General features: G+C 48.0%; 3 protein-coding genes across 4 annotated transcripts in view; all 3 read left to right on the top strand.

Annotated features, from left to right (window-relative positions):
• The first annotated feature begins 3,521 nt into the window (after window positions 1–3,521).
• On the top strand, window positions 3,522–10,650 carry tgfb5 (transforming growth factor, beta 5). 2 transcript variants are annotated; one of them, XM_066719096.1, is made up of 8 exons: window positions 3,522–4,165; window positions 4,778–5,180; window positions 8,338–8,498; window positions 8,616–8,748; window positions 8,871–8,981; window positions 9,068–9,257; window positions 9,551–9,701; window positions 9,911–10,650. In XM_066719096.1, exons 2-8 carry the CDS (start codon window positions 4,814–4,816, stop codon window positions 10,067–10,069), a joined length of 1,272 nt encoding a protein of 423 aa, XP_066575193.1. In that variant the 5' UTR covers window positions 3,522–4,165; window positions 4,778–4,813; the 3' UTR covers window positions 10,070–10,650. The 2 variants fall into 2 exon arrangements, with proteins under 2 accessions (XP_066575193.1, XP_066575192.1); XM_066719095.1 differs by having other exon boundaries at window positions 3,522–5,180.
• A 6,443-nt stretch (window positions 10,651–17,093) lies between these two features.
• LOC136764781 (uncharacterized) lies at window positions 17,094–22,826 on the top strand. Its single transcript, XM_066719097.1, has 4 exons — window positions 17,094–17,606; window positions 19,139–19,289; window positions 19,503–19,715; window positions 20,003–22,826. The coding sequence occupies exons 1-4, from the start codon at window positions 17,397–17,399 to the stop codon at window positions 22,291–22,293; spliced, it is 2,865 nt and encodes a 954-aa protein (XP_066575194.1). The 5' UTR covers window positions 17,094–17,396; the 3' UTR covers window positions 22,294–22,826.
• Window positions 22,827–24,826: 2,000 nt separating this feature from the next.
• Window positions 24,827–27,482, top strand: part of mus81 (MUS81 structure-specific endonuclease subunit) — a 6,048-nt gene continuing 3,392 nt past the window's right edge. Inside the window, exons 1-5 of the mRNA XM_066719098.1 lie at window positions 24,827–25,379; window positions 25,813–25,942; window positions 26,136–26,269; window positions 26,946–27,041; window positions 27,383–27,463. Of these exons, the coding sequence (XP_066575195.1) occupies window positions 25,242–25,379; window positions 25,813–25,942; window positions 26,136–26,269; window positions 26,946–27,041; window positions 27,383–27,463 (579 nt within the window). The 5' untranslated portion in view covers window positions 24,827–25,241. The remainder of the gene's footprint in view (window positions 25,380–25,812; window positions 25,943–26,135; window positions 26,270–26,945; window positions 27,042–27,382; window positions 27,464–27,482) is intronic.

Consider the following 27,482-nt stretch of genomic DNA (forward strand, 5'->3'; position numbering starts at 1 on the left):
GACTGCGCACCCGTCGCGCGGTGTTTGCGTGTCACCCCCCCCCCCTCGCGCGCGGTGACGGCGTGTCCTCGTGTCCTCAGTGACCTTCACTCAAGGTCAGCGCGAGCCTTGCGGTGCTCGGCGCGCGGTCTCAGTATTCTGCGCTTATTTATTCATCTGATTAATTAATGCAAAAAGTTCACATTAGAACAGCCCCCGTCTCGGCACCTTGCAAACACAGCGTCACTCATTCTCATTCTCTCGGGCTTTATGTTATTGTATCACTATTCATATATCACTAATAGTAACCATTTCAAAATGTATCACTTCAGTTGTTGACATTTGTGATTAAACAGATTATCACAAAAGCCTGAAAAAGTAACTGCAATAATATACATTTATTATTATTATTATTATTATTATTATTATTATTATTATTATTATTATTATTATTATTAACTTATCATAAAATTAAGCCCTTAAGCAAATACAAGTCCAATAAGTATGACAAAGGCTGGTACAGGACATCCAAAATGTGTACTACTCCAAAAAATGTCCTATGTGACCAAAATTGTCCTACACAACCACATTTTGTCACACCAGACCACAAATTGTCCTCTGCAATCAACCTGTCCTACCCAATGAAAAAGTGTCCTGTGTGATTAACATTGTCCCACACAACCCAAAAATGTCATATGCGACCAATAAATGTCATAAGAACTGTATTGTGCTATAATAAACTATACTAGCAATACCTCATACACTACAGTACAGTGTCACACAGTGCAGTATGGTACAGTAAAGTGTCACACAGTGCAGTATGGTACAGTACAGTGCACAGTCAGTGTGTTGGTAACAGCGGGGGTCCAGTGTGAACACTGTCTGAGCCAGAGGTCGTGATCTCACCATGAGAGCGTCCTGCAGCCACACAGCTCTGGAATGCTGGGAGAGGTCAGCACCTCATGACAGCTGACAGGAACGAAACACACACACACACACACACACACTCACACGTACATACACACATAAACACAAAAATACATACATACACATAAACACACTCTCACACACAAATACATACACACATAAACACACACACACACAAATACATACACACATAAACACACACACACACACAAATACATACACACATAAACACACACACACACACACACAAATACATACACACATACACATACACTCACATATATACATACACACGGACACTGTACACACACACCCTCAGTTCACTGTAAGATGGAGAGAGGAATAGGAAGGAGGAGACATGCTAGAGAGGCAGAATGGAGTGGGCATAAAGAATGAGAGAGAAGGAGAGGAAAGAGACAGAGAGAGACAGAGACAGAGAGAGGGAGCAAGAGAAGAGAGAGTGGCAGAGCCAGGTGATTAACATAATGTCTAGAACACTTGCTCCTTATATGTCCTTATAGGGACAAATGTGTCCTTCAGAGACGTAACGAGTCGCCCCCCCAGTGGCATCTCTATACCCAGTATACTGCATTTTGCACATAATCAGTATTTACATTATGAATTGATATAAAAAATATATATAATAACCCAAAAAATCATTTAAATCAGTTACTCCGCCTACTAGTAAGTTATCCAATGAAAGCCTTAATCGCAAGCCCACTTTTCCTATTGGTCGTTGCTCTTCAAGGCTCGTCAATACCTGCAGTTTGGGGGTCTCTACTCTGTGAAAAAAATAGTTTAAACTGTTAAAATAGTAAAAAAAAAATAGATTAAACTGAGCAGGGCACACAGCTTTCCACTTGCTCACTGCGGCCTCACCGGGACTCTGCGCCCTCTAGCGGCGAGAGGATCAACATTAATAATAATAATAATACAGATAATTAGAATAATTAGAATTAGAATGTAAAGCAAACTAAGATACGTTGTCTGCAGGTGATGTTCTGCATGACATATTACTGTATTAATTATTATGGTAGTGTGCAGGTTAGTATCAGTGATGGTTACTAATCGAAGTAGTAGTATAGTCTGTCAATAATTAAATAAATAAATAAAATAATAGTAAACACGTGGTAAAGTATAGTATAAAGGGGTAAGGGTACAATATAATAATAATCATTACAAAAATACATATACATACAGTAACTTACATGCTATCATGAACACGAACATACCTGCTATTATACTACAGCTACTAACGTATTAACTAACCTGCAGTCTACCATAACAATAATTAATACCGAGAAATATATCAGGCATAACGTACTGTCACCTGCAGGCAAAGTATCTTCAGACACTTTACAATCGAGTTATTATCATCATAATTATACCGTTTTTGACTGGCTGGCTGACTCTCATTCAATCACAATGTTGTTAATTTTGTAAATCACTTTATTATATCAATATTGTCTGACATGCAGAGAGCCGAGAACAAGAAGAGATGTGAGGGAGGTGGAGCGGGCTGCAGTGACGTGGCAGATACTGGACGTGTATTTTGAGCAACTTAAGTCAGACCATAAAAAAAATATATATATATAAAAAAAAATCACGAAAAGAGCTATTTATAAACACACCGCAGAGACGCAGTTACCATAATCGACCACACGGGGGCGCCAAGACACCGCCGCCCCATCAACCGCAGGGTGAACTTCAAACTTTTTGGCCGCTAGGTGTCACTAAAAATAGCCAAGAGTAAGAGCTGTGATTGTGTATGTATGTAGTATTTATTTATTGATTTATTTATTATTGTTTATGGGATTTTCCTTATTAATTATGATTAAGATTGAAACAGGAGGTCTGATGAAAATGCAGCTTTGTGTTGTGACTAAAAACAAAACCAAAAACACAGAAAGACACGCACTCTTCTCTCATACACGCATAACATGATCTCTCTCCCTCTCTCTGTCACACACTCACACACACACACAAACACAACACACACAGAACAGTAGGTCCCAGACTGCTATGTTCTGGGGCTGTTATTACTCTGCACCGCACTTTAATTACACAGCAATTACAGCCTGCAGCTCACAGCCATTATCATTCCAGACCGGCTTTAAGGAGCTGCTGAAACCCACCTCACAGAGTCAGGAGGCTGCAGGACGGAGCTGCAATTTACACACTGAGAGTGAGAGAGATACTCTTCACTGTGTCAATGCTCTGGCAACACTTGTGTCAACTTGCCATGCCATTAAAACTCATTTTGAATTTTAATTTTAGAGAGAGAGAGAGGGAGAGAAGCAGAGAGGGAGGGAGAGAGGGAGGGGATACAGAGAGACAGGGAGAGCTTCACAAACACTAGAACTCAAGGGGTTAATCGTCTAACCCACCCCCACTCTATAAAACAGTCCTCATATCGCCAGCGGCTCTGACATAATTACTGGGTGTGTGAATATGGGGGGGGGGGGGGGGGGCTGGGCGTGTCTGGCAGTGTGTGTGTGTGTGTGTGTGGGGGGGGGGGGAGTGTTCAGTCAGCCAACTCTGTCAGGACCTGTCAATCACAAATCTGTGCTGACAACACGCACACAATCACCTACACACACACAGCGTATATCTGAAGAGGTGTCTGCAGATGTATGTGTGAGTGTGCATGTGTGTCTCTGACAGTGCGTTTGTGTGTCAAAAGTGTGTGCGTGAGTCTCAGTGTGTGTTCTCTCTCTCTCTCTCTCTCTTCAGGGAGTTCGTCACTCCTAACAGTGCCCGTTGCTCCTATGGCTGCAAGAACCGTCGGATGAACAAAACTCTCTCCCTCCCTCTCTCCCTCCCTTGTGTGAGACCTTAAACGGAGAATACAGCGCTTCTCCCTCTTTTTTTAACATAAACACCTCTCTCTCACACACACACACACTGGCACTCTCTCTCACTCCCTCTCTCTATCCCTCTCTCTGTCTCTCTTTATATACACACACACATACACAACGACAGACTTTAACTGAAGAAAACGGGACGATGTGAATCGACGGGGGAGCTTCGCCTGAACTTTGTTTCGCGGACACGGAAAATCCCCAAAGTGGAGTATTTTATTTTTTCTTGAGGGAAAAGCATTCTTCGCTTTTTTTTACTTGCAGAGAAGGCACACTGTTATTATTATTGCTATTATTTACTATTATATGTACGAGGCAACTGCATTTGCGTCAAGGATTTAACTATCAGCTCGTCTGTGATCCGGGCGCCTCTCTACCGGCGAGCGCAGACGAGGCAGGTCGGTTCTGTTGAAGTTTGCGCTCAGGCTCGTCCAGATCGCGGGTTTTGTCAGCTATAATGATGATGATGATGATGATGATGATGATGATGATGTCGTCTCCTGTGTGCCAGTGCGTAAGTGTTTGGAAGTGATCCACAGGGAGCAGGACAACCACACTCCCGCACAGTCGCCACTCTCGTCAGGCAGGAATGTAACGTGTCGTCGTCGGTTTGGCGTGCGTGTGCGTGTGCGTGTGCGTGTGCGTGTGCCTGTGCCTGAACTGGCCTCCACGGAGCCTCACAGGACTGGACTGCCTGTGTTTTCATTGTGTTGAGTTGTGTGTGTGTGTTCCAGACTGTTGTTACGCCTGCGATATCAAGTCAGTCAATCAGTGTATCAGTGTGTTTGACCTGAAGGCATGTCTTCAATGAAGGGATGAGTCAACTGATCAACCAGCCAATTAGCAAAACAGTCAATTAGCCAATCAAGAGCCAACCAGCAACCAGCCAACTGGACAACCAACCAAAGACAACCAACCAAAGACAACCAACCAAAAGCCAACTGACAACCAACCGAGAACAACCACCAACTGACTCATAACTGTGTGTGTGTTTCTCCTTTTTGGGATAGTTACCCACAATCCCCTGGGCTGGCCTGCGGGGAGCCATGCTGTGCATGTGTGCGGCGTCCCGGCTGTCCCTGCTGCTGCTGCCCCTGCTGCTGCTGCCCGGGCCGGCCTGCGGCTACTCCACCTGCCAGTCCTTCGACCTGGAGGACTTCCGGGCCAAGCGCATCGAGGCGGTCCGGGGACAGATCCTCAGCAAACTGCGCATCCGCCAGCCACCAGACCCCCCGTACACACCCCCCCCTGCTGAGGTGCCCCCAGAGGTCATGCTGTTGTACAACAGCACACGCGAGCTGCTGCGGCAGCGGGGGGCGGTGGAGGCATGCGACCGGGAGAGCAGTGAGGAGGACTACTATGCCAAGGAGGTGCAGCGTGTGGACATGGTGCCCACCACCGCCAGCAACGACAGTGCGTCTCTTTCTCTCTATTTCTATCATTCTCACTGTCTGTCTCTATCTCTCCCAAAATACACTTGCTTGGACACTTGGCATGTGTAGCTCTGTGTTGCAGTGACAATGACAGTGTGTTGATCTATGGTGCTGTGACAGTGAAAGCTCTGTGTTGCAGTACCATTGCATAGCTCTGTGTTGCTGTGACAGTGTGTAGCTCTGTGTTGCTGTGACAGTGTGTAGCTCTGTGTTGCTGTGACAGTGTGTAGCTCTGTGTTGCTGTGACAGTGTGTAGCTCTGTGTTGCTGTGACAGTGTATAGCTCTGTGTTGCAGTACCATTGTATAGCTCTGTGTTGCTGTGACAGCGTATAGCTCTGTGTTGCTGTGACAGTGTGTACCTCTATGTTGCTGTGACAGTGTGTACCTCTATGTTGTTGTGACAGTGTATAGCTCTGTGTTGCAGGAATAGTGTGTAGCTCTGTGTTGCAGTGACAGTGTGTAGCTCTGTGTTGCAGTGACAGTGTGTAGCTCTGTGTTGCTGTGACAGTGTGTAGCTCTGTGTTGCTGTGACAGTGTGTAGCTCTGTGTTGCTGTGACAGTGTATAGCTCTGTGTTGCTGTGACAGTGTATAGCTCTGTGTTGCTGTGACAGTGTATAGCTCTGTGTTGCAGTGACAGTGTGTAGCTCTGTGTTGCAGTGACAGTGTATAGCTCTGTGTTGCAGGAATAGTGTGTAGCTCTGTGTTGCAGTGACAGTGTATAGCTCTGTGTTGCTGTGACAGTGTGTACCTCTATGTTGCAGTGACAGCGTATAGCTCTGTGTTGCAGTGACAGTGTATAGCTCTGTGTTGCTGTGACAGTGTGTAGCTCTGTGTTGCTGTGACAGTGTGTACCTCTATGTTGCTGTGACAGTGTGTAGCTCTGTGTTGCAGTGACAGTGTGTAGCTCTGTGTTGCAGTGACAGTGTATAGCTCTGTGTTGCTGTGACAGTGTGTAGCTCTATGTTGCAGTGACAGTGTATAGCTCTGTGTTGCAGGAATAGTGTGTAGCTCTGTGTTGCAGTGACAGCGTATAGCTCTGTGTTGCAGTGACAGCGTATAGCTCTGTGTTGCAGTGACAGTGTATAGCTCTGTGTTGCTGTGACAGTGTGTAGCTCTGTGTTGCTGTGACAGTGTGTAGCTCTGTGTTGCTGTGACAGTGTGTAGCTCTGTGTTGCTGTGACAGTGTGTAGCTCTATGTTGCAGTGACAGCGTATAGCTCTGTGTTGCAGTGACAGTGTATAGCTCTGTGTTGCTGTGACAGTGTGTAGCTCTGTGTTGCTGTGACAGTGTGTAGCTCTGTGTTGCTGTGACAGTGTATAGCTCTGTGTTGCTGTGACAGTGTGTAGCTCTGTGTTGCAGTGACAGTGTATAGCTCTGTGTTGCTGTGACAGTGTGTAGCTCTGTGTTGCTGTGACAGTGTGTAGCTCTGTGTTGCTGTGACAGTGTGTACCTCTATGTTGCAGTGACAGCGTATAGCTCTGTGTTGCAGTGACAGTGTATAGCTCTGTGTTGCTGTGACAGTGTGTAGCTCTGTGTTGCTGTGACAGTGTATAGCTCTGTGTTGCAGGAATAGTGTGTAGCTCTGTGTTGCTGTGACAGTGTATAGCTCTGTGTTGCTGTGACAGTGTGTAGCTCTGTGTTGCTGTGACAGTGTATAGCTCTGTGTTGCTGTGACAGTGTGTAGCTCTATGTTGCAGTGACAGTGTGTAGCTCTATGTTGCAGTGACAGCGTATAGCTCTGTGTTGCAGTGACAGTGTATAGCTCTGTGTTGCTGTGACAGTGTGTAGCTCTGTGTTGCTGTGACAGTGTGTAGCTCTGTGTTGCAGTGACAGTGTGTAGCTCTGTGTTGCTGTGACAGTGTATAGCTCTGTGTTGCAGTGACAGTGTATAGCTCTGTGTTGCTGTGACAGTGTGTAGCTCTGTGTTGCTGTGACAGTGTGTAGCTCTGTGTTGCAGTGACAGTGTGTAGCTCTGTGTTGCTGTGACAGTGTGTAGCTCTGTGTTGCTGTGACAGTGTATAGCTCTGTGTTGCTGTGACAGTGTGTAGCTCTGTGTTGCAGGAATAGTGTGTAGCTCTGTGTTGCTGTGACAGTGTGTAGCTCTGTGTTGCTGTGACAGTGTATAGCTCTGTGTTGCTGTGACAGTGTGTAGCTCTGTGTTGCTGTGACAGTGTGTAGCTCTGTGTTGCTGTGACAGTGTATAGCTCTGTGTTGCTGTGACAGTGTGTAGCTCTGTGTTGCTGTGACAGTGTGTAGCTCTGTGTTGCTGTGACAGTGTATAGCTCTGTGTTGCAGGAATAGTGTGTAGCTCTGTGTTGCTGTGACAGTGTGTAGCTCTGTGTTGCTGTGACAGTGTGTAGCTCTGTGTTGCTGTGACAGTGTGTAGCTCTATGTTGCAGTGACAGTGTATAGCTCTGTGTTGCTGTGACAGTGTGTAGCTCTGTGTTGCTGTGACAGTGTATAGCTCTGTGTTGCAGGAATAGTGTGTAGCTCTGTGTTGCTGTGACAGTGTGTAGCTCTGTGTTGCTGTGACAGTGTGTAGCTCTGTGTTGCTGTGACAGTGTGTAGCTCTGTGTTGCTGTGACAGTGTGAAGCTCTGTGTCACTGTGACAGTGTGTTGTGGTGACAGTGTTTAGCTCTGTGTTGTGACTGTGTAGCTCTGTGTTGCAGTGACAGTGACTGTATGTAGCTCTGTGTCGCTGAGACAGTGTGAAGCTCTATGTCACTGTGACAGTGTGTTGCTGTGACAGTGTGAAGCTCTGTGTTGTGACTGTGTAGCTATGTGTTGCAGTGACAGTGACTGCATGTAGCTCTGTGTTGCTGTGACAGTGTGTAGCTCTGTGTTGCTGTGACAGTAACTGTATGTAGCTCTGTGTTGCAGTGACAGTGACTGTATGTAGCTCTGTGTCGCTGAGACAGTGTGAAGCTTTGTGTTGCTGTGACAGTAAGTGTATGTAGCTCTGTGTTGCAGTGACAGTAACTGTATGTAGCTCTGTGTTGATGTGACATTGTGTAGCTCTGTGTTGCAGTGACAGTGTGTATCTCAGTGTTGCTGTGTGCTGTAGGGTGTTTAGTGTGTTGCAGTATTCTCCAGTGTGTTGCTGTTACAGTGTGTTGTGTTGTGTTTTTGTGTAGATGTGTTGCCGGGAACGCCCAGCCCGTACTGGCGAGTACTGCGGTTTGACGTTTCGGGGGTGCAGCGGAACGGCAGCGCGCTGGTGAGGGCCGAGCTGAGGGTCTACAGGCTGCCCAACCCCCGTGCGCGCACTGCTGAGCAGAGAGTGGAGCTGTACCAGGTACACACACATACATACACACAATCACACTTATACACTCACACACACAGTACATACACACTGACACAAATACACACATACACTCTCTCATGTAACTCCTCCCCCTCCCTTGTAAAGATCTTGAAGTCACGTGACCAGGCTGCTCCCTCACAGCGCTACATTGACAGCCGCAATGTTCGACCCCGTGCCAAGGGGGAGTGGCTATCCATCGACATCACAGAGACCGTCAATGATTGGCTGTCTCACAAAGGTGAGGGGTGGAGCTTAACCCTGCATTATCACTATTATTGTTATTATTATTATATGAATCTCTACCCCTTTCCCTCTTTCCCACTCCTTCTTTCTTTCTCTCTCTCCCTCTCTCTCTCTCAGACAGGAATCTGGGGCTCAAGCTCAGTGTTCACTGTCCTTGCTGCACCTTCATCCCCTCCAATAATAACATCATCCCCAACAAGAGTGAGGAGCTGGAGGCACGATTTGCAGGCGAGTGTGTATGTGTGTGAGTGTGTGTGTGTTTGTGTATCTGTGTCTGTCTGACTGTCTGTTTCTCTGCCTCTCTGTGCCCCCAGGTCTTGATGAGGACGTGGTGAAGCCAGCAGGGAAGCGGGGGGGGCGGGAGTCCAGCCCTCGAACACCGTACCTGATCCTGACTCTGCTGCCCAGCGAGCGACTGGAGCCCAACACCAAGAGGAGCCGCCGCCGCCGCGCCGCTGTCGCCACCACCACCCCCAACCAAAATGACACGCCCAACTGCTCCCGGTGCCCCTCCCTGCCTTGTCTGTCTGATACACTGACTGACTGACTGACTCAGTGATTGATTGATTGACTTATACACGGACTGAATGTCTGACACACTGACTGATACACTAACTGACTGACACACTGATAACTGACTGACACACTGATTGATACACTGAATGACAGATTGACAAACTGATTGATACAATGGCTGACTGACTGACACACTGATTAACTGACTGACTGATACAATGACTGACTGAGTGACTGACACACTGACTGACTGACTCTCTCTCTCTCTCCCCGTCTCTCAGTGCGGAGACAGGCTGCTGTCTGCGCTCTCTGTACATCGATTTCCGTCGGGATCTGAAGTGGCGCTGGATCCACGAGCCCAAGGGCTACAAGGCCAACTTCTGCGCCGGCACCTGCACCTACCTATGGAGCGCAGACAACAACTACAACATGGTGTGTGTGTGTCTATCTGTCCAACCCCAATATTGCACTGTGTGTTGATTGTTTGGGAGTTTGTGTCTGTCGGTCTGTCTGTGTGTCATGTCTTGCCACAGTAAAACACTTTCTATCTGTCTCTGTCTCTCTGTCTGCCCGTCCCTCACATCCTCCCGCTGTATAACACAGTGTCTGTGTGTCTGTCTCTCTGTCCCTCTCCCCATCAGATCCTGCCCCTGTATAACCGGCTGAACCCTGAGGCGTCGGCGCTGCCGTGCTGTGTACCACAGGAGCTCGAGCCCCTGACCATTGTATACTACGTGGGGCGCTCCCCCCGCGTGGAGCAGCTGTCCAACATGGTGGTCAAGTCCTGCAAGTGCCGCTAGAGCCACAAAATGAGCTACCCCCCATACCCCCCTGTACCCCCCTCCCCCTCCCCCTCCCCCTCCCCCTCCCCCTCTTCCTACCTCCCTCTGCCTCTCCTCTCTTGTCCGCTCTCATCTCTCTTCCTGTCTCAGCCACCTTCTCTCTCTCTCCCCCTCCACCACCCCTCTCTCTCTGGTAGAAACATCTGGATGCAATACTGCCTCTGCCTCTGGGACTGTACAAAGAGACACTGCACAGCTGTACTGATATATATATATATATATATATATATACGTAGATTCATATCTGATCAATTTTCTACAGTGAGATATCAGGGCTTGTCTTATAGCTTATGCAGTACAGTGTGTGTGTGTCTGCTTTACTGCACACAGCCCAACAAACACACAAACATACACACACACATTCACGCTCACAATCACACTCTCTCACACACACAGACATAACCTCTCTCACAGACACAACCCCACACACACACACACACACACACATACAAACGCACACACACTTTATTTGATTCTGTATGTGATTTGTTTGTTTGTGATTATCAACCATAAATTATTAATAAAGTTTTAGACTGAGACTTGTGTGTGTCTGAGCGTCAGTGCATCAGTGCGTGGTCATGTGGTTGTCAGCGAGTGTGTTTGTATCACTTTGGTTGTGTGTATGTGTCTGTCAGTTAGTGAGTAGGACAGGGATGATCGAGAGAGAGAGGGAGAGAGTTCACAATCAGTGGCTTGAGGTCAAGTAACCAAAAACGAATGAAAAAAACAAATTAAATTAAAGTAAATGCTGCTAGAGGGTAAGGCCAGAAAGGGTGATGAGAAAACACAAATAATTATTGTTTTCTATACTATCTTATTATAGGATTGTTTGGACTCCGTAATTCTGAAAACAAATATAATTTTGTTTGATTTATTTCTTCCTTATATTTATGGGGACCGTTTGTATCATTATTTATTGATGCTGGCTGTGGGCATTATTTTGCTTTGCATTTATTTAGTGTGTGAGATTCATGTGAGCACGGTCTGTAACATGTTTTTCGCTCCGGCGAGTGGCACGACCTCCCTGGGATGTGAGCCGAGGAGAACGGGGACCGAGGTGGCGGCAAGAGCGAGGCTTCAGGGAGGCAGGGAAGGCCTGCCAACTCGCTGCGGTCGTGAGATTTTCGTCGTAAACAGGATGTCAGCGATTTATTTCCCAACGTTGGGCCGCTGGCGAAGATACTGATATATATACGTGTGGCTTTGGGGGTTTGTGGTCAGGAAAGAGAGAGAGAGAGCAAAAGAGTGAAGGAGGGAGGGAAAGAGAGAGGGAGTGCGTGTTTGTGCCGCCAACGGCTCCCGCTGTTACTTACCGGGCTTTTTCAGACAGGCCAGGCAGCGAGTTTCAAGATTTTCCCCCCATCTGAAATGAATTAACCCTTAACAGGACCAATACATTGACATTATCTGCTCTCTCTTATAGGTTATTACTTGTAATGTTGTTTAATCATGAGTCGCCTTTATTATGAGTCTCATAATATATTCCAAATACAGTACCTGCAAAATTAATAAATATAATAAGATGCCTACATGTCCTGTTGTCCAAAAGGGAGAGCAAACATTTATTTATTTATTTATTTATTTATTTGTTTGTTTGTTTGTTTGTTTGTTATACTGTGGCCTGATGGAACACAATAGCAAAAGATTTTGCAACGGCGTATGGCCTATGTACGGTGGTCCCCTTCCTGATGTTATATGACAGTACCGCCAGAACTATAAATGAATAAATACAATAAAGTACTATGGAAAAGGTCTAACAGGAGCACAAACCCTGCCTGCAGAAAGTGAGTGTGCAGAGGCGGAGGCCAGGAAGTTCTTGAGAAAGTAAAGACAACTCTATGGAGAGAGAAAGCAGTTTAAATTGCTGAGGATTTAGCAAAACAGTACTTAATAATAATAATAATAATAATAATAATAATAATAATAATAATAATAATAATATTATTACAATTGATTAATGTACATATTTTAAATAAAAGCGGTCAAAATAATGATCCCATCCCATCTACAGAGCATTATTCATAAGCAATGGCAGAATTGACAGACTTTTTCGTTGTTGTTTTTTATAATTGTGTTATTATTATCTTAATTATTTTTCACAATGTAAACACAATGTCTAGTACTTTTAGCTGGATACCTAATTAAACTTCACTTTAAGGAGCACATCATTAAACCCAGAACTTATCATTATAATAATTATTATTATTTTACTCCATACTCTGTATATTAACCCCCCTCTCTCTCTGTAGCTCTCTCCCTCCCTTTCCCCACCCCAACTCCTGCCCACTACCACAGACAGTTGTTTACAGGAAACTGGGAGAGACAGGGAGAGAGTATGAATGAGGGGAGTGTGTGTGTGTTGGGGGGGGGGGGCAAGGGCTATACAGAATAAGAGGAAGAGAGACGGGGGATAGAGAGAGGGAGATGGAGGGAAGGATAGAACGAGAGATGGGGAGAGAGAAGGGAGATGGAGGTAGAGGACTCTAAGAGAGAGAGGAAGGAGAAATTGAGGATGAGAGAGGCAGGGAGAGAATGAGTGATGGAGGAAGTGTATTCATGGCAGTGGAGGAGAGGGAAAGAGGAGAGAAAGAGGGAGAGCTGTGTTAAATATATGAATTGAACAAGACCAGGCATTGTGCTCTGAGAGAGAGAGTCTGTGAAAGTGTGTTTGTGTCTGACTGTGTTTTTATAAGTGTGGGAGCAACAGAAAGAGGCAGTGAAAGACTGAGACAGACACAGAGACAGAGAGAGAAACAAAGAGAAAGAGACACGCTTATATAGAGAAACAGAGAGAGAGAGACAGGGAGAGAGACATAGAGTCAGTTAAGTTCAGTGCAGTTTGTGGTCTGCCTGCAGGGCAGGACTCCAGGTACAGGGTGGCGCTGACACCTCAGTGTGAAGATGCCAACTTACAGAGGAGCCACTGTGTGCCCAACCCACACACCATCCTGCCCTCCCAAAACACACATTGCCCCCCCTGCCCCACACACACACGCAGTGCACACCCCCAGTGTTATCTTGCCTGTCCTTACTGTGGTTTCACTGAAGCAAACATGCCTCAGAGGTATTTCTCGTACAGCGCAGTGCTGGGGGCCCAGTGTGAAGCCAAGCTGAGCGCAGGCACGTTGGATGCAGTAGCGGCTCATGGGACACCGTGGCGAGGGTCCAGTTAACACCACAGCGCTGTGCCACCTCTTCTCATATATAGTAATGAGTCTCCATCTAGTGGCCTCAGCATGGAAGTGCAGCCAAAGCCATCAGAGCGAGTTACTGCAACAAGATGGGTATACACCAGGACCAGCGCTGGGGCGCTATAGAGACCATAGTATTAATTTATATGCTATGACTGACAGTAGCTGTTTCTTCATACTGCCGATGTCCGCTGTGCATAGAAACACTGGGCGATTAACCTGATTTTCAGGTCAGGACATAGGCTTATAACAAACACTTCAGAGAACCAACTATACAATCATATGGTAGCATTTTATTATTGTTATTAGTCTATACCTGAGCACAGACAGACAGACAGCCAGACAGTGCTCTCTGTGGGGTGTGTTTACTGTGTGTCAGTCTTGCGCCACAGCTTGGACAGCGTTCCCCTCCAGCCCCTCTCCCCTGATGGGATGTGGTCTTCTTCTGTTTTACAGCACACCTGGCTCTTCAGGTCATGGACACGCTGTTTCACTTCCTGGGTCAGATGGTGTTTGGTGCCCAGCTGAGAGACATAGTCTTTAGAGAGAGAGAGAGGACAGGAAACGATCTCTCTGTTTGTCTGTGAGTCTATCTGTCGGTCTTTCTGTCTTTCTCCTACCTGCCACTGTTGGCTCAAGTGTCTGCAGCACTTCCTTCTCCATCATACACATCACAGGGAGAGGAACCTGAGAGAGAGACATACATGGGGTAGTACTTTCATTCCACACACACAGACACATACAGACACAGACACACAGACACATACAGACACACAGATCGACTGAAAGACAGACAGGTCTTACAGAGGTGCTGTAGTCCACCTCGTGTTTCCTGATGAAGTCCCGCATACCAGCATTCTATCAGGACAGACAGACAGACAGAAAGACAGGTTCAGTTTTTGAATTTGCTGTACCAGACCGGAACCAGTGCTGTGCAGTCCAGTCTCCATCTCCCCCTCTCCTCTACTCTCTTCCCCTGACTACTTCCTCGTACCCTCCCCTCCTCTCTCCATCTCTCTCCCCATCCTCTCTCTCGGTACGGACAGTGTTGTGTGTGTGTGTGTGGGGGGGGGGGTGGCGGGTACCTCAGTCAGTTGGCTGGCGTGGTATCCTTTTCTGTGGGCGGTTTTCCATTTACTGATGTACATACCCGTGCCCCACACTGAGTCCAACCTCTGACCTGAGAGGGGGGAGAGAGAAGGGTCAGAGGAAGAGAGGGGGGAGAGAGAGGAGGGAGAATGAGAAAGGTGAGGCAGAGGGAAGAGAGACTGGCGCTCTGACTGTAGCTGCAACCCCTACTGTCACCGGGATGATAGTGCTGCTGTCACTGTTCCTTCACAGTGCGGTTACTGTGGTGACTGTGACTGCGAGAGTTGTTGTGGAAACCGAGACTCACCCCGGATGTCAGATAGCTGAGATGCTGCCTACAGAGAGAGAGAGAGAGAGAGAGAGAGAGAGGGAAAGGTAGAGGAAAATTGATTAGAAGAAATTCATATATCCATCCATCATAAATCATAATAGCAGGTTGAACCCCGGCAGCCACCTTACTTACACCCCCATGCACTGCCTCCACCTCCTCCTCCTTATCCTCTTTCTCCTCTACCTTTTCCTCCTCGGTCTCCTGCTCTGCCGTCTCCAATCCATTTCTCTCTTCCTCATTGGAGGAAGGCTCCAGACTGGAACACAGGACAATACTGACACACTACGCTGACTGGCACACTAACTGACACACTGACAGGCACACTGCCACTTTGACTAACACACCGACTGGCACACTAACTGACACACTGACAGGCACACTGCTACTTTGACTAACACACCGACTGGCACACTAACTGACACACTGACAGGCACACTGCTACTTTGACTAACACACCGACTGGCACACTAACTGACACACTGACAGACAACACTGACACTCTGGCTAACACACTGACTGACACACTGAGAGGAGGAGGGAGAGGGAAGGGAGACTGACCTCGGGGTGTCCCTCTCTTGCTCCATCTCTCTCTGCCTCTCCAGGCACCGCACAGTCCGATACAGCAGAGATAACAAAGTATCCAAAGTACAGTCACCGAGAGCGGGTCAACAAATATGGACGGTCTCTGAGCAGGCCTACTAATATAATTAACAACGGTAACAATAACAAATATTATTATTATTATTATTATTATTATTATTATTATTATTATTAATAATAATAATAATAACGCGTTACCTTGTTCTCGAGCTGCTCGTGGATGACGTTTACTTTTGAAAGTCGCGTGCTAGAACTACGTACGTAATTGTCGGAAATAAATAATAACAACAACAACAATAATAATATTATTATTATTATTAATAATAATAATAATAATAATAATAATAATAATAATAATAATAATGGTAAAGAATCTGAAGATACTTAGATGATTACTAATTTAATTTGCAAAAACGAGCCCGACAAAGAGTGGAAATAATAGTAATGGGTTACACTATATTGTACTGTACTGTAATATAGCTGTTTTATCAAGTGATGTACTGTACTGTGCGCTGCTGTATTACTGTTTTATTTGGTGAAGTATTTTACATTTCAAATAATAAAAACAATCAAAGCAAATTTTAATACTCATGATTACAATTTTTAGAAATCAATTCTTAAAATCACTTAAAATTTTTAAAATCTTAGTGATTAACAAAACATAAGAACTCAAATAAACAAGTGCACAAAACAATACAACAAACGTGATTAAAGCAAACTGCTACCAACAAACAAAAAGTCAAATACATTGAAATTAACTGAAAATGCACCGGACAAATAAAAAAACAATTAAAATGATAAAAATAAAAAACAAACCAAAACGGTCCGATGCATTTAAAATTAAATCCAAACGGTCAATGTATTTGACAAAAAAATAGAACAAAACTAACACACACAAAAAAAAAAAAACTAGTGCTTTAAAAACAACTAAATCTTTAAAAACAGTTAAAATTCATTTTTAAAAGTCATTTTAAAAAACAATCATTCATAAAAGGGTTAAAAGATCTTACACTGCAACATCGCAACTACAACTGCGATCGTATTACTTCCCATGATCAGTGTGTCAGCCAGTCAATCAGTCGGTGTGTCAGTCAGTCAGTCAGTACAGGACAAGAGTGTGGCAGCCTCGTTTAATATTATTTGCGCTAATTACAGCTTTAAAGGCTCTGTGTGTGTAGCTTTAGGAAATACTATAAGTAAGTAAATAAATAAACTTGTTAACATTCCTCTGAAGTTTGAGTCCGCGACTCGATACGGGACCAGGGCTGCAGACCCTGCTGTGCTGGACTGTCTCTCTCCAGGACAACGCCAGTTGTTTTTTTGACCAAATAGTAGGAGTCTAATTCTGAAAATGACATCAGACAGGGGGCAGTGTGATTACAGGGCGGGGTGGCACAATGCACTCAACGTGTGAGTCTGTGTAAGAGTGTGTGTTTGCATGGGCATATGGGAGTGTGTAAGTGTGTGTGGGAGTATGAGAGTGTGTGGATGTGGGAGTGTGTGTGTGTGTGTGAGAGAGAGAGAATGGGGCTGTAACACGCCGAGGCTGACTGATTTATAGTAGGCCTCATATTCATCATAATAAGCCGTCGTTGCGTGGTACTGGGTGACGTAACTGTTTACCTTAAAGCTCCGGAGAAGGCAGGGAGAGAACCAATGACGTGGTTTTTTTAAAACTTTCCCCGGCCAATAGTAGCGCAGCATGATGCTTGCCCCTCCCCCTCGGCGTTTCATTGTTTCCCCGGGAGAGGGAGAGAGAGAGAGAGAGATCGATAATTTACACGCGAGAGAGAGAGAGAGAGAGAGAGAGAGAGAGAGGGGCAGAATATTCATGCGTTCAAGTAACCGCTTATTAAAACCGCTAATAACAATACCAGTATTAATGCAGAATGGATGCGCTCTTGGCTGGGATTTGGATACGGAACTCTTTTAAGTTTGTTCTATAGTTCTGATTGCTATATTTAGTTCATTACTGGCTTGTCTCCTCTCCGGCAGTGCGGTGTATTAGTTCAGCACTGTAACTGTCCAGTGCCTGGGTTTGCGTGTCCCGGCCGCAGCGCCCTGTGGATTTACAATGTCGGCCCGGCGAGGCTGCGTGAGCTCGCTGTGGAGCGGTACCGAGCGGCGCCGGTTCGGGGAGCGGCTGAAGGCTAGCCTGGCCGGGGTGGCGGAGCTGGAGCTTCTGCGCTGGCGGCACTGGGAGCGGGTCCAGGCCGTGCTGGGGCGCCCCGGTGACGGGGAGGGAGATTGCGCGAATGGAGACACCCCACATCACAAGCAACAGGTCAGTGATACATAGTGTGAGATAATGTGCAGTCCAGTCAGTGTCTGTTGCTGTCCAGTCCAGTCCAGGCAGTGACTGTAGCAGTCTAGTCCAGTACAGTCACTGATCCTGTTGTACAGTCCAGTCCAGTCAGTGTCTGTTGCTGTCCAGTCCAGTCCAGGCAGTGACTCTGCAGTAGTCCAGTACATTAAGTCTGTGATTTGACATCTGTTACTTTACTGTGGAGGAGACAACAACTGATCAAAAATACAGACAGCACACAATCGAAGCGACAAAGCACGTTTGTCAGTGCCAATCCTGCCGACAGTTCTCTGGCTCTGCAAACGTTGTATAACAGGGGCTGCCAACCTCCTGCCCACCTTCTGTGCCCCCCCCCCCCCCCATGCACGGCATTGCATAACAACACAACAGCATCTCTGAGAGGAGAGAGTGACGGCAGCTCTGCCCACTCAGGACCACAGCTTAGGGCAGTGCTCAGTGTCAGTGTGTTTGTGTGTGTGTGTGTGTCGGTCAAACACACACACACACACACACTCAAACAGCAAACAAATGCCAGGATATTTAAAAATGTAGGCTTATTAATTAATTAATTATTCTATTGCAATCTTTAAAACACAGTGAGTCACACTTTCTCCTCCATTTCTCTTTCTCTTTTTGGAGTCAGTCAGTCACTGGGTGACAGGCACAGACTGTGATACACAGTGTTGTGTAGACTCTGAGCTCTGTGCTGTACAGCAGGAATCCTTAATATTTCATCTCTCTCCATCTGTCTGAACAGATTCACATTGACCCTCAGAACCAGCCTGTAGCGCTGCGCACAGGGCCTGGAGGCTGGGGGCCTGGGCTGTGTTGTGTTGTGCTGTACTGTACTGTGCTGTAGTTTATTGTGCAATATTGTGCTGTACAGTGTTGTACTGTGCTGTGGAGCCAGTAATGCAGTAGAAGCGAGAGATTGAAATAAAAGATAAACAAAGAAAGCAAACAAAGACTGGAGAAAGAGAGATTATTAAGGAGCAGGCAGGAGGAGAGGGAGGGAGAGGGACAAGGAGAGAGAGGGAGGGAGAAGGATAAGGAGAGAGAGGGAGGGAGAGAGAGAAGAAAGGACTTTGCACAGCTAGAGTAGAGCTTATCTCTCCTCTACCTGTTTGCACTCTCCTTCCCTCTCTCTCTCTGCAGGGAGTGGGGGATGGGGAGAGGAGAGGGGGGTTGTGGTCATGGGAGTCTTAAATCTGTAACAGCAGGGATACCCTCCCCCTCTTACCCTAACAAAACAGTCTCCATGACAACCCCCCCAAGACACATACAGAGTTGCTGACCATAGTGGACCCCGCAGACAGCACATGGCACTACAGTGCACTACACTGTACTGCACTAAACTACACTGTACTATACTATACTATATTGTACTACACTATACTGCACAATACTACACTACACCATTCTGTATAACACTACACTAGCTCTCTCCCTCCCCCTCCCTCCTTCTCTCTCTCTCTTGTTACTAGCTGTTGACAGTGTCCGTGTCTCTGCAGGTACAGACCGAACAGTGCAGAGAGGACAGTGTGGAGGTCAGTGTGGACTCTCGCTGGTCCACTGTGTCCTGGGATGCTCTGGCGCTGCCTGACTCTGATACAACCTCCCCTGGCCCCTCACTGCCCGACCCAGATTCCAGACCCAGCTCAGGTACTGACACACACCGACACTGAGAGACACATACTGACTCTGAGAAACACACTGACACTGTGAAACACACACTGACACTGAGAGACACACACTGACACTGAGGGACTAATGGAATCATTACCACACATTGAGTGAGACACACAGACGCACAAATCATGAATGAGCTCATATTCATGTATTGACCCTCTCCCTCTCTTTCTCCCTCTCTCTCAGGGTTTTACTCAGTTAGTGGTAGCTGTCTGTCTATGTCCTGTTGCTCTGTGTGCAGTGAGGGCATCTCAGTAGGGGGGTTGCCAGGAGGGGGGCGAGATGGCCGGCCGCGCTCTGCAGACCACAGCACCCCCCGGGGGAGGGAGGCCAGACTGCTGGCAGCGCCGTGCACACACACACACACTGAGAGAGGGGACCGGAGGCCAGTGTCCACAGGTGAGGGGGGGCAGAAAAGGGGATGGGGAGGTGGGAGAGGTGAAGTTCAGGTGAGGCAGGGAAAGGGGTAGATATAAGGGAAATGGGAGGAGGAGAGATAGGAGGGAAGATGGGAGAGAATCAGGAAGAGAATGAGAGAGAGAGGAAGACAAAGATGGAGAAGTAGGGAAAGGGGTAGGAGAGGGAGGAAGGAAATTGGGATGGGGCAGGGACAGAGACTAAGCCCTGGCCAGTTGTACTCAGCAAGCCCCTAACTTGCAATCACTTCCTCTTCCTCTTCCTGTCAGGTGACCTGGAAATGCTCCGTGGCTTCCTGTCGCTGTCTGACCTTTTCCCTGGCCTGGGTCTGAGCCTGGGGGGGAATGTTGTGACCACTTCTTCACCCCCCCCAACCTCCTCCTCTACCCACCACAGCCATCACAGCAGAGGCCCCACTAGCTTCCAGCTGGATGCCAAATTCTGTTCTGACCTGGTTTCCAGAAAGACGCGAGAGGTGTACCCCTACCCCAGCCCCCTGCATGCTGTGGCCCTGCAGAGCCCCCTGTACAGCCTCTGGACTGACTGTACCTCAGGGCCTGGAGAGGGGAGAGAGGAGGGGAGGGAGACGGAGAGAGAGGCGAGGAGGGAGACCGAGAGAGAGGAGGAGAGGGAGCAAGGGATGAGAGAGAAGGGGAGGGAGGCCGAGGGAGAGTCAGGAGAGGAGGGAGAACAGGGAGAAGGAAGAGAAGAGGCAGGGGGGAGAGCGGGCTCCTCCTCCTGCCCGTGTGGCCCCCTGGGCTGCCTGGTCTCCTCCCAGGCTGAGCGCTACATCTCCCTGCTGCTGGAGCGCTTCCACAGCACCCCCAGCCCGAGCCCCAGCCCCAGCCCCAGCCCTGTCCCCCTCCCCAGCCGGGCCCTGGACTGTGTGCCCCTAGGTGCCTTTGGGCCAGGCTCTGGGCCCTGGTTCCGTTCAGGCCGCCGTGCTCAGACTGCCCCAGTGTCTTTGCTGACAAGCGTGCGTAGTCCCTCTTCTGTGCTCTCCAGCCCAGGCGTACCCCCTCAGGAGGTAGGGGGTGGGAGGGGGTCAGCGTCTCGCCCAACCAGCATCACTTTTGCTATGGATACAGACACTGACACCGACGCCACTCCAACTACCTCCTCGTCCGCCTCCTCCCTGGGCCGGGGGTCAGCGCAGGAAATTCTGGGAAGTCCGGGCATGCCAGGGATGCCAGGGATGCTGGGGATGCTGGGGGCGCTGGGCTGGAGCTCTGCTGGGCTCCTGCAAGAGGTGCGCAGGGATCTGCACAGGATCAGGGAGGGACCTGGCCCACAGGCCCTGCCACCCTGCCCCCCCGAGCCTCGGCCCTGTCCTAGTCTTAATCACAGTCAAAATTTAAACCCCAGTCAACAGCCCAGTCTAAATTTAAATTCCAGTCTCGATCCCATTTCCAGTCCCAGTCTCGATCCCAGTCCCAGTCAAAACCCCAGTCCCCATCCCAGTCTGAACCCCAGTCAGCAGCCCAATCAAAACCCTTGTCCCAGTCTATATCCCAGTTCCCCTCCCAGTCTAAATCTCAATCCCAGTTTAAATTCAAATGTATATCTCAGTCAAAATTCCAGAAGTCTACAGCCTAGCCCCAATCAAACTCCCAATCAAACTCCCAGTCCACATCCAAATCCCAGTCTAACTCCCAGTCCTAGTCTGAACAGTGCGAATCCCAGTTCCAGTCCCTGTCGCAGTCCCTACTCCCATTCCAGCCCCAGTTTGGCCTCCAGCCCTCCGACTGCCTGTGTGTCGCAGCAGCAATACACCTCGCCCTCAGGGAAAGGTGGTGGCCTGTGGGGGCGGCAGGGGGGATCTTTGCGGGGCGGGGCGGCGGGAATGGGGCTGTACCAAGGAAAACACGCCTCGCACACTCTGGTGAAGGCTGCTACAGTGAGAGGGGGAGGAGAGAGGGAGGAGAGGGAGAGGAGGCAGGAGAGGGAAAGAGGAGGGCAGAGGCAGAGGGGAGGGATCATCCCTAAGCAGAGCTTCCGCCGACGGCTGGAGCAGCTGTTCGGGGGCAAGGATGCCGGAGAGACGGAGAGAGAGAGGGAAGTAGAGAGAGGAAGAGAGAGGGATGGAGATGCTCGATTTACACACAGACCCCAACACTGGTGTCAGTGTCAGGGTCAGGGTCAAGGTCGCTCCTGGAGGAGAACAGGACTGCTGTTCCGCAGCAAATCACAGGGGGCGCTGGAGCACAGGGCCCCACCCCCATCCCGGCCCCCCACTCGCAGCCACGCCCCCCCTCCTCGCTGGGCATCAGCTCACGAGATCACAGACCCTGGCCTGGGGGAGAGGGACAGGGAGAGAGAGGATGTGGGGGGCAGAGTGGGGGGGTGGAGGAGGAAGGCGATAAAGAAGGGGGGAGCAGTAAGAGGAAGAGGAGGAGGGGAAGAAGGGCATCTCGTCTCTGCCAGCTGCCTCCTCCCCAGCCCGCCCCCCTCGCCACCGCCCTCCCGCCTGCCGCGCTCCCACTCTCTCAGGGAGCTGGGCAGGAGGGTGCTGGGCTCTGTGCGCCCCCTGCCTTTCAAAACCCACAGCCTGCGCAAGTGAGACCCCCACCAGCCCTCGCCCCTCTCCTCTCCTCTCCCAGTCTCTGATCCGAGTTTGAATCCTGCGGCACAATCGTAATCCCTGGCAACGACAATCCCGGGAGTCTGCATTCTGGACTGCGCAGCACAACAGCAACATTAATTTATAGAATGAGACTATGGGTGGCAACTGTGCCCTCACTGTACTGAACGGTACTGCTGCAGAGTTACATGACTGACTGTGTTTGCGTCCATCTGTGCATGTGTGTGTGTGTTTGCGTGCATCTGTGAGAGTATGTCAGTGTGTTTGTGTTACCTGGTGTCTTACACAAAGATGCTATCATTGATGAATGTCTTTGGTCAAGATTTTGAATATTCTCAATAATCATACTGTAAACTATTATTGACTACAATGAAGTCTCAAGTTCAACACTCAGGACCGTAAATAAAAAGTAGTAGTAGTAGTAGTAATAATAATGATAATTATAATGATGAATGTACTGTGAATCACTGCACACATCGTTTATGATTTCAATAAACACCTTTAAAACTGCACTGACTGTGGTCTTACTTATTATTCTCCCTCCCACTCTCTCCCTCTCTCTGCATCTCTAGCTTTCTGTATCTTTCCTCCTCCCCTTATTCTCTCCCTCACCTTCTGTCCTTCTGTTCCTCTCTCCTTCTCCCACCCCCTCTCTGTCTCTACAGTATCTCTCTTCCTCTCTGGCTTTTCTGTATCATTCTGTATCTCATTCCCCCTCTCTCTGTTTCTCTCCCTCTGTTCTGTCTTTGTTCTTCGATGCTCAGATGGGCATTGTTTTCTGTGGCCGAGCCTGGCCGGGGGCGACCCCCTGCTGACCCCAGCTGACCCCTGCCCTTTCACTCTGCCCGCGGATCAGCCGCTCCGTCGGGGTCAGAGGTCACGCAGCTGCAGAAGATCTTAACTGCTTATTATTTTCAAATGACAGTTGACACACTACACATTCATTTTATCTATTTATCGGTACAAACTATATCAGCCTAATTATTTTGTACATTATTTTTAATTAAAACGTACTGCATATATATATATATATATATATATATATAATGTCCATATTTTCTGATTTATGCAGGACAGTTTCCAAACCCGTAATTTCTACCCACTTGAGGGCAGGCGAGTCCTCCCACGCGTGTTCCTGTGCGTGTTTTCCTCCGGCTGCATCTTCTCAGTTACAGCACTATATCTATTCGGTTTCCATTTTCCCTCTCAATCACGAAAAGAAAAGACAGAACAACTCAACAAAAACAAGCCACTTCAGTTACAAATCGCGTCACGCTTTGGCCCCATTAGGGATCCGTTTCGCGTCTGATTGAACGTCTGTGACAAAGCAGAACACGCGACCCAGCTGCTGCTGATGATGATGAAGAAGATGAAGAAGATGAATAGTAGTAGTAGCACTTGATGTAGGCTATCACTGTATGCATTTATTTGTTCATGCATGTATGTATTAGTTGACACACCCACACCCTGGGCGTCTTACAGATGTCACAAAATCCACTCATAAAAATGAGTCACAGTACTAATAATACAAAAGCCCATTATGTATTATTTTCCCTGTTGAAGTCATTGAAACTAAACCCTGGTATTAAGTAAAAAAACGCAGTGCAGATTACATCGGCAGCTGAGAAATAGCAGCAGCGGGGGCAGGGCAGCCCAGTCAATGCCTCAAATAATGGAGGCAGTTTCTAGGTGGTTAAGTGCAGGAGTGCTTTCCGATAAGATATGAGCAACAATAAGGAGGGACTGGAGGGACTGGAGGGGCTGGGGGGGCTGGGGGGGCACAGGTGCATCAGGTGAGACGCACGAGGCCAGGGTCCCACGCCCCACCTTCTCCACGTGAATATCTGAATAAGAAACTAAATATTAAATACACGATGAAGAAATTATCTATCTATACATATTTTATTTTTGGATGTATTTTAAACCATTGCAGCGATAACCGCATCTCTTAGGCTACAGTGCATTATATTACTTTAAGTTCAAGCAGGTTTCAATATTATTTTGTACACATTACTGGATTCTATGAGCGTATTCGTTTTCATGACTTGCAAAAAATCAAACGGTCACGATGCAGAATTAATGATCGCAAATGTGTTTATTTTAAAAAGCAGTGATGTGATAGACATGACTGGGAGATAGAGGAAGGGAGGCGTGCGATGCGGTAATTGAAATCGCTGGTCTTTTACAACGACCTGAACCGGTAACGTGCGATTTAAAGCTAATGAATGAAGCGCGTTTAAAACCAGCCACTTTGCTTTTTTATATTTCTGTGAATCAGAGCGTGAATAGATCGTTATTAATACTATTATTAATTTATTTGAGTGTCAGATTCCTGCCCTGTCTTCAAGGTCCAATGCTTTATTGTTTTGTATATGTGCGTCTCGATTGATCATTTTCGTTGCTAAGTAGAGCAAAGAGTTAGAGTTATCTGAACTGTGAAATTGCCTTTTATTAAAGCACAAAATAACCTGTTGAGGTCCTGCAGTAGTAAAGGCTTATTCTCACCCAATATGGCGGACCGAAAGTTGTCTCAGCTGCGCAGCAAAGCCTACCATATACCATCAGGATGTCTATGGTGGAGGGGGCACGTCACGGAGGAAGTCCTGCTGCGTGAAAGGAACTGGTCTGTGGACTGGCGGACGGAAGCGGCGTTTAAATGGAGAAGCGGGTTATAGCGGAGAGAGGGACCCACTGAGAGAGAGAGAGAGAGAGACCTACACATCACATAGCGGTTCATAGTGGATATATTAAGGTTTACACCAAAGTGACTGTTCCTCTCTCTCGCCCATTGTGCCAGTCAGTGTGATGTTCTGTGTGCGTGCCAGTGCCCAGTCCAGCAGGGTCCAGTCTCCAGTCCTGCAGTGTGGCCTCTAGTGTCCACTCCAGTGGAGCCCGGTCTCCAGATCTGCAGTGACCAGACCAGCCTGATGGCGCCGGGCACGGTGCGGCTGGGCAGGAAGCGGCCCGTGCCAGCCTGCCCCAACCCGCTGTTCCTGCGCTGGCTGACTGAGCTCAGAGACACGGCCGCGCAGAAGGGCCAGCAGACACAGCACAGCTACAACAAGGTGAGACGGAGGGAGGGGCTACACTCTCTCTTTCAAATTCAAGTGTTGTCAGGAACAGGGAGATGTGGGCAACAGTTCTTACCCTCGGTATACTGTTATGTACTGTAGTGATCTGGGACTGTTATGTGGGTTGGGGGACCGCAGTGTGTGTGTGTGTATATGTGTATGTGTCTGTCAGTTCTGTGTGTTGGGGGACAGAGCGGATTACTTGGAATCTGATTTATTGAGTGGGGAAATATGGTCAAAGGCTGGCCCCATGTGGGAGAAGGGGGAGTGCAGTGACTGGGGAGAGGGGATCACTGGGGTGAAGGGATATTAACTGTCTATTGCGGTTTTATTCAAACCGGTGAATCCTAAAGCAGAAGCCTAACATGCTACAGTATTAAGACTCTCCCAGCATAACTCCCAGTTCCTCCCCCCCACCCTCTCTCAGGCCATCTCCTCTCTGCGGCGCTACCCCCTTCCCCTGCGCAGCGGCCGCGAGGCCAAGATCCTGCAGAACTTCGGGGATGGGATCTGCCGCCTGCTGGACCAGCGCCTGGAGCAACACTACGCCCAGCATGGTGAGGTCAGGGGTCAAGGGTCAGAGCACTACACCCAGCACAGTGGGGTCAAGGGTCCTAGGGAACAGTACTATGCCCAGCACGATGGGGTGCTCTCTCTGCTCATCTCTCTGCATCATCACCACCACTCTCTTCTTTCCTCTCCTTTGCTGTGGATCGATGGATCTGCTCTCGGCTGCTTCTGCCTGCTCAGGTCCCGACGCTCCCATCCACTCCCTCCCTGAGGACACTAACCCTGCCCCCGGGCCCACCCACCCCCGCCATCGCCATAGGAGTGCTGACCGCTCCCAGGACCCCACCTTGAGTGTAGGTGGGGCATCTCCCCCTGTGAGTACAGACTGATGGATATTTCCCAAAGATAATCTGTGCATCTCCTAGTTGATGTGGACAGAGATGCACATTTGAACAGTGGTAGGTCAGGTACGCTTAGCACTCACAGTTGCGATCCAGATCAGATGCGCTAAATTGCACTGCTCTGAAATTAGGGTCATTATGCAGTACAAGAAGCTACCGGTGTGAAGGCTTTTAGTTATTTTAATATAGTTCTAATTAAAGATCAACAAAAACAGGCTTATCGGTAGTCAAAAAATATTTGGATTCACATGAAAGTGCGGTTTGGTGATCTGCGTTTTATCAGAGAGGTCTGTAGTCTATACAGAAATTCATAATGAGCAAACAGTTAAGTAGACATACGTGTGATAGGGTAAGGGTAACTTTCATTTGAATTTCTATTTTCTGCATAATGACCCTAATTTTGGAGCAGTGTGATTGAGCACACCTGACCTACCACTGTTCAAATGTGTGTCTCTGTTCAAATCAACCGGGAGCTGCACAGATTATCTGTGGGCAAATCCACATTTACCAACAAGTTGTTAAATGTATACATTTACTGGTAAATTTTTACATTTGCCGTAACGGATACACTGACTGACTGACTGACTGTACACTAATAGTGTGTGTGTGTGTGTGTGTGTGTGTGTGTGTGTGTGTGTGTGTGTTTCAGAAGCGCAAGAAGGGAGGAGTACGGGTGAGGGAGTACGTCCCCCAAAAGAGCTCGGGGGGGTACGCAGTGCTGCTGACCCTGTATCGCCATGAACAGGTACAGGATGGTACTGCACTCTATACACTGCACACATTGTACTGTACTGAACACACTAAATACCGTACACACTGCACTGCATACAGTACTGCACTACACACACTGCTATACTAAACAATGTACACACCACTGCACTGTACAGCACACACTAAATACTGTATACTCTACACTGTACTGTACACATTACTGTACTGCGCAAACTAAACACTGTGCACACTACAGTGCCACACTGTACTCTACATACAAAACACCATACACACTACACATACTTGACACAGTACTGTACATTTCTCATACTGTATTACACACTTATTTTTCTCCCTCTCTCTCTCTCTCTTCAGGCTCCAGGCAGTCAGGGGTTTCTGCTGAAGTCGGAGCTGCAGAGAGAAGCTCAGCCTCTGTGTGACAAATCCTTCACTGTGGTACAGCCTGTGTGTGTGT

This window comes from Amia ocellicauda, chromosome 12, assembly GCF_036373705.1.
Source record: "Amia ocellicauda isolate fAmiCal2 chromosome 12, fAmiCal2.hap1, whole genome shotgun sequence".
NCBI classification, from domain to species: domain Eukaryota; kingdom Metazoa; phylum Chordata; class Actinopteri; order Amiiformes; family Amiidae; genus Amia; species Amia ocellicauda.

Coding starts and splice junctions, on each gene's coding strand:
- tgfb5 (XM_066719095.1), top strand. CDS start 4,814: ATGCTGTGCATGTGTGCGGCGTCCCGGCTGTCCCTGCTGCTGCTGCCC. Junction 8,499..8,615: donor AGAGAGTGGAGCTGTACCAG/GTACACACACAT, acceptor TCCCTTGTAAAG/ATCTTGAAGTCACGTGACCA. Junction 8,749..8,870: donor TGATTGGCTGTCTCACAAAG/GTGAGGGGTGGA, acceptor TCTCTCTCTCAG/ACAGGAATCTGGGGCTCAAG.
- LOC136764781 (XM_066719097.1), top strand. CDS start 17,397: ATGTCGGCCCGGCGAGGCTGCGTGAGCTCGCTGTGGAGCGGTACCGAG. Junction 19,290..19,502: donor AGATTCCAGACCCAGCTCAG/GTACTGACACAC, acceptor CCTCTCTCTCAG/GGTTTTACTCAGTTAGTGGT. Junction 19,716..20,002: donor CCGGAGGCCAGTGTCCACAG/GTGAGGGGGGGC, acceptor TCTTCCTGTCAG/GTGACCTGGAAATGCTCCGT.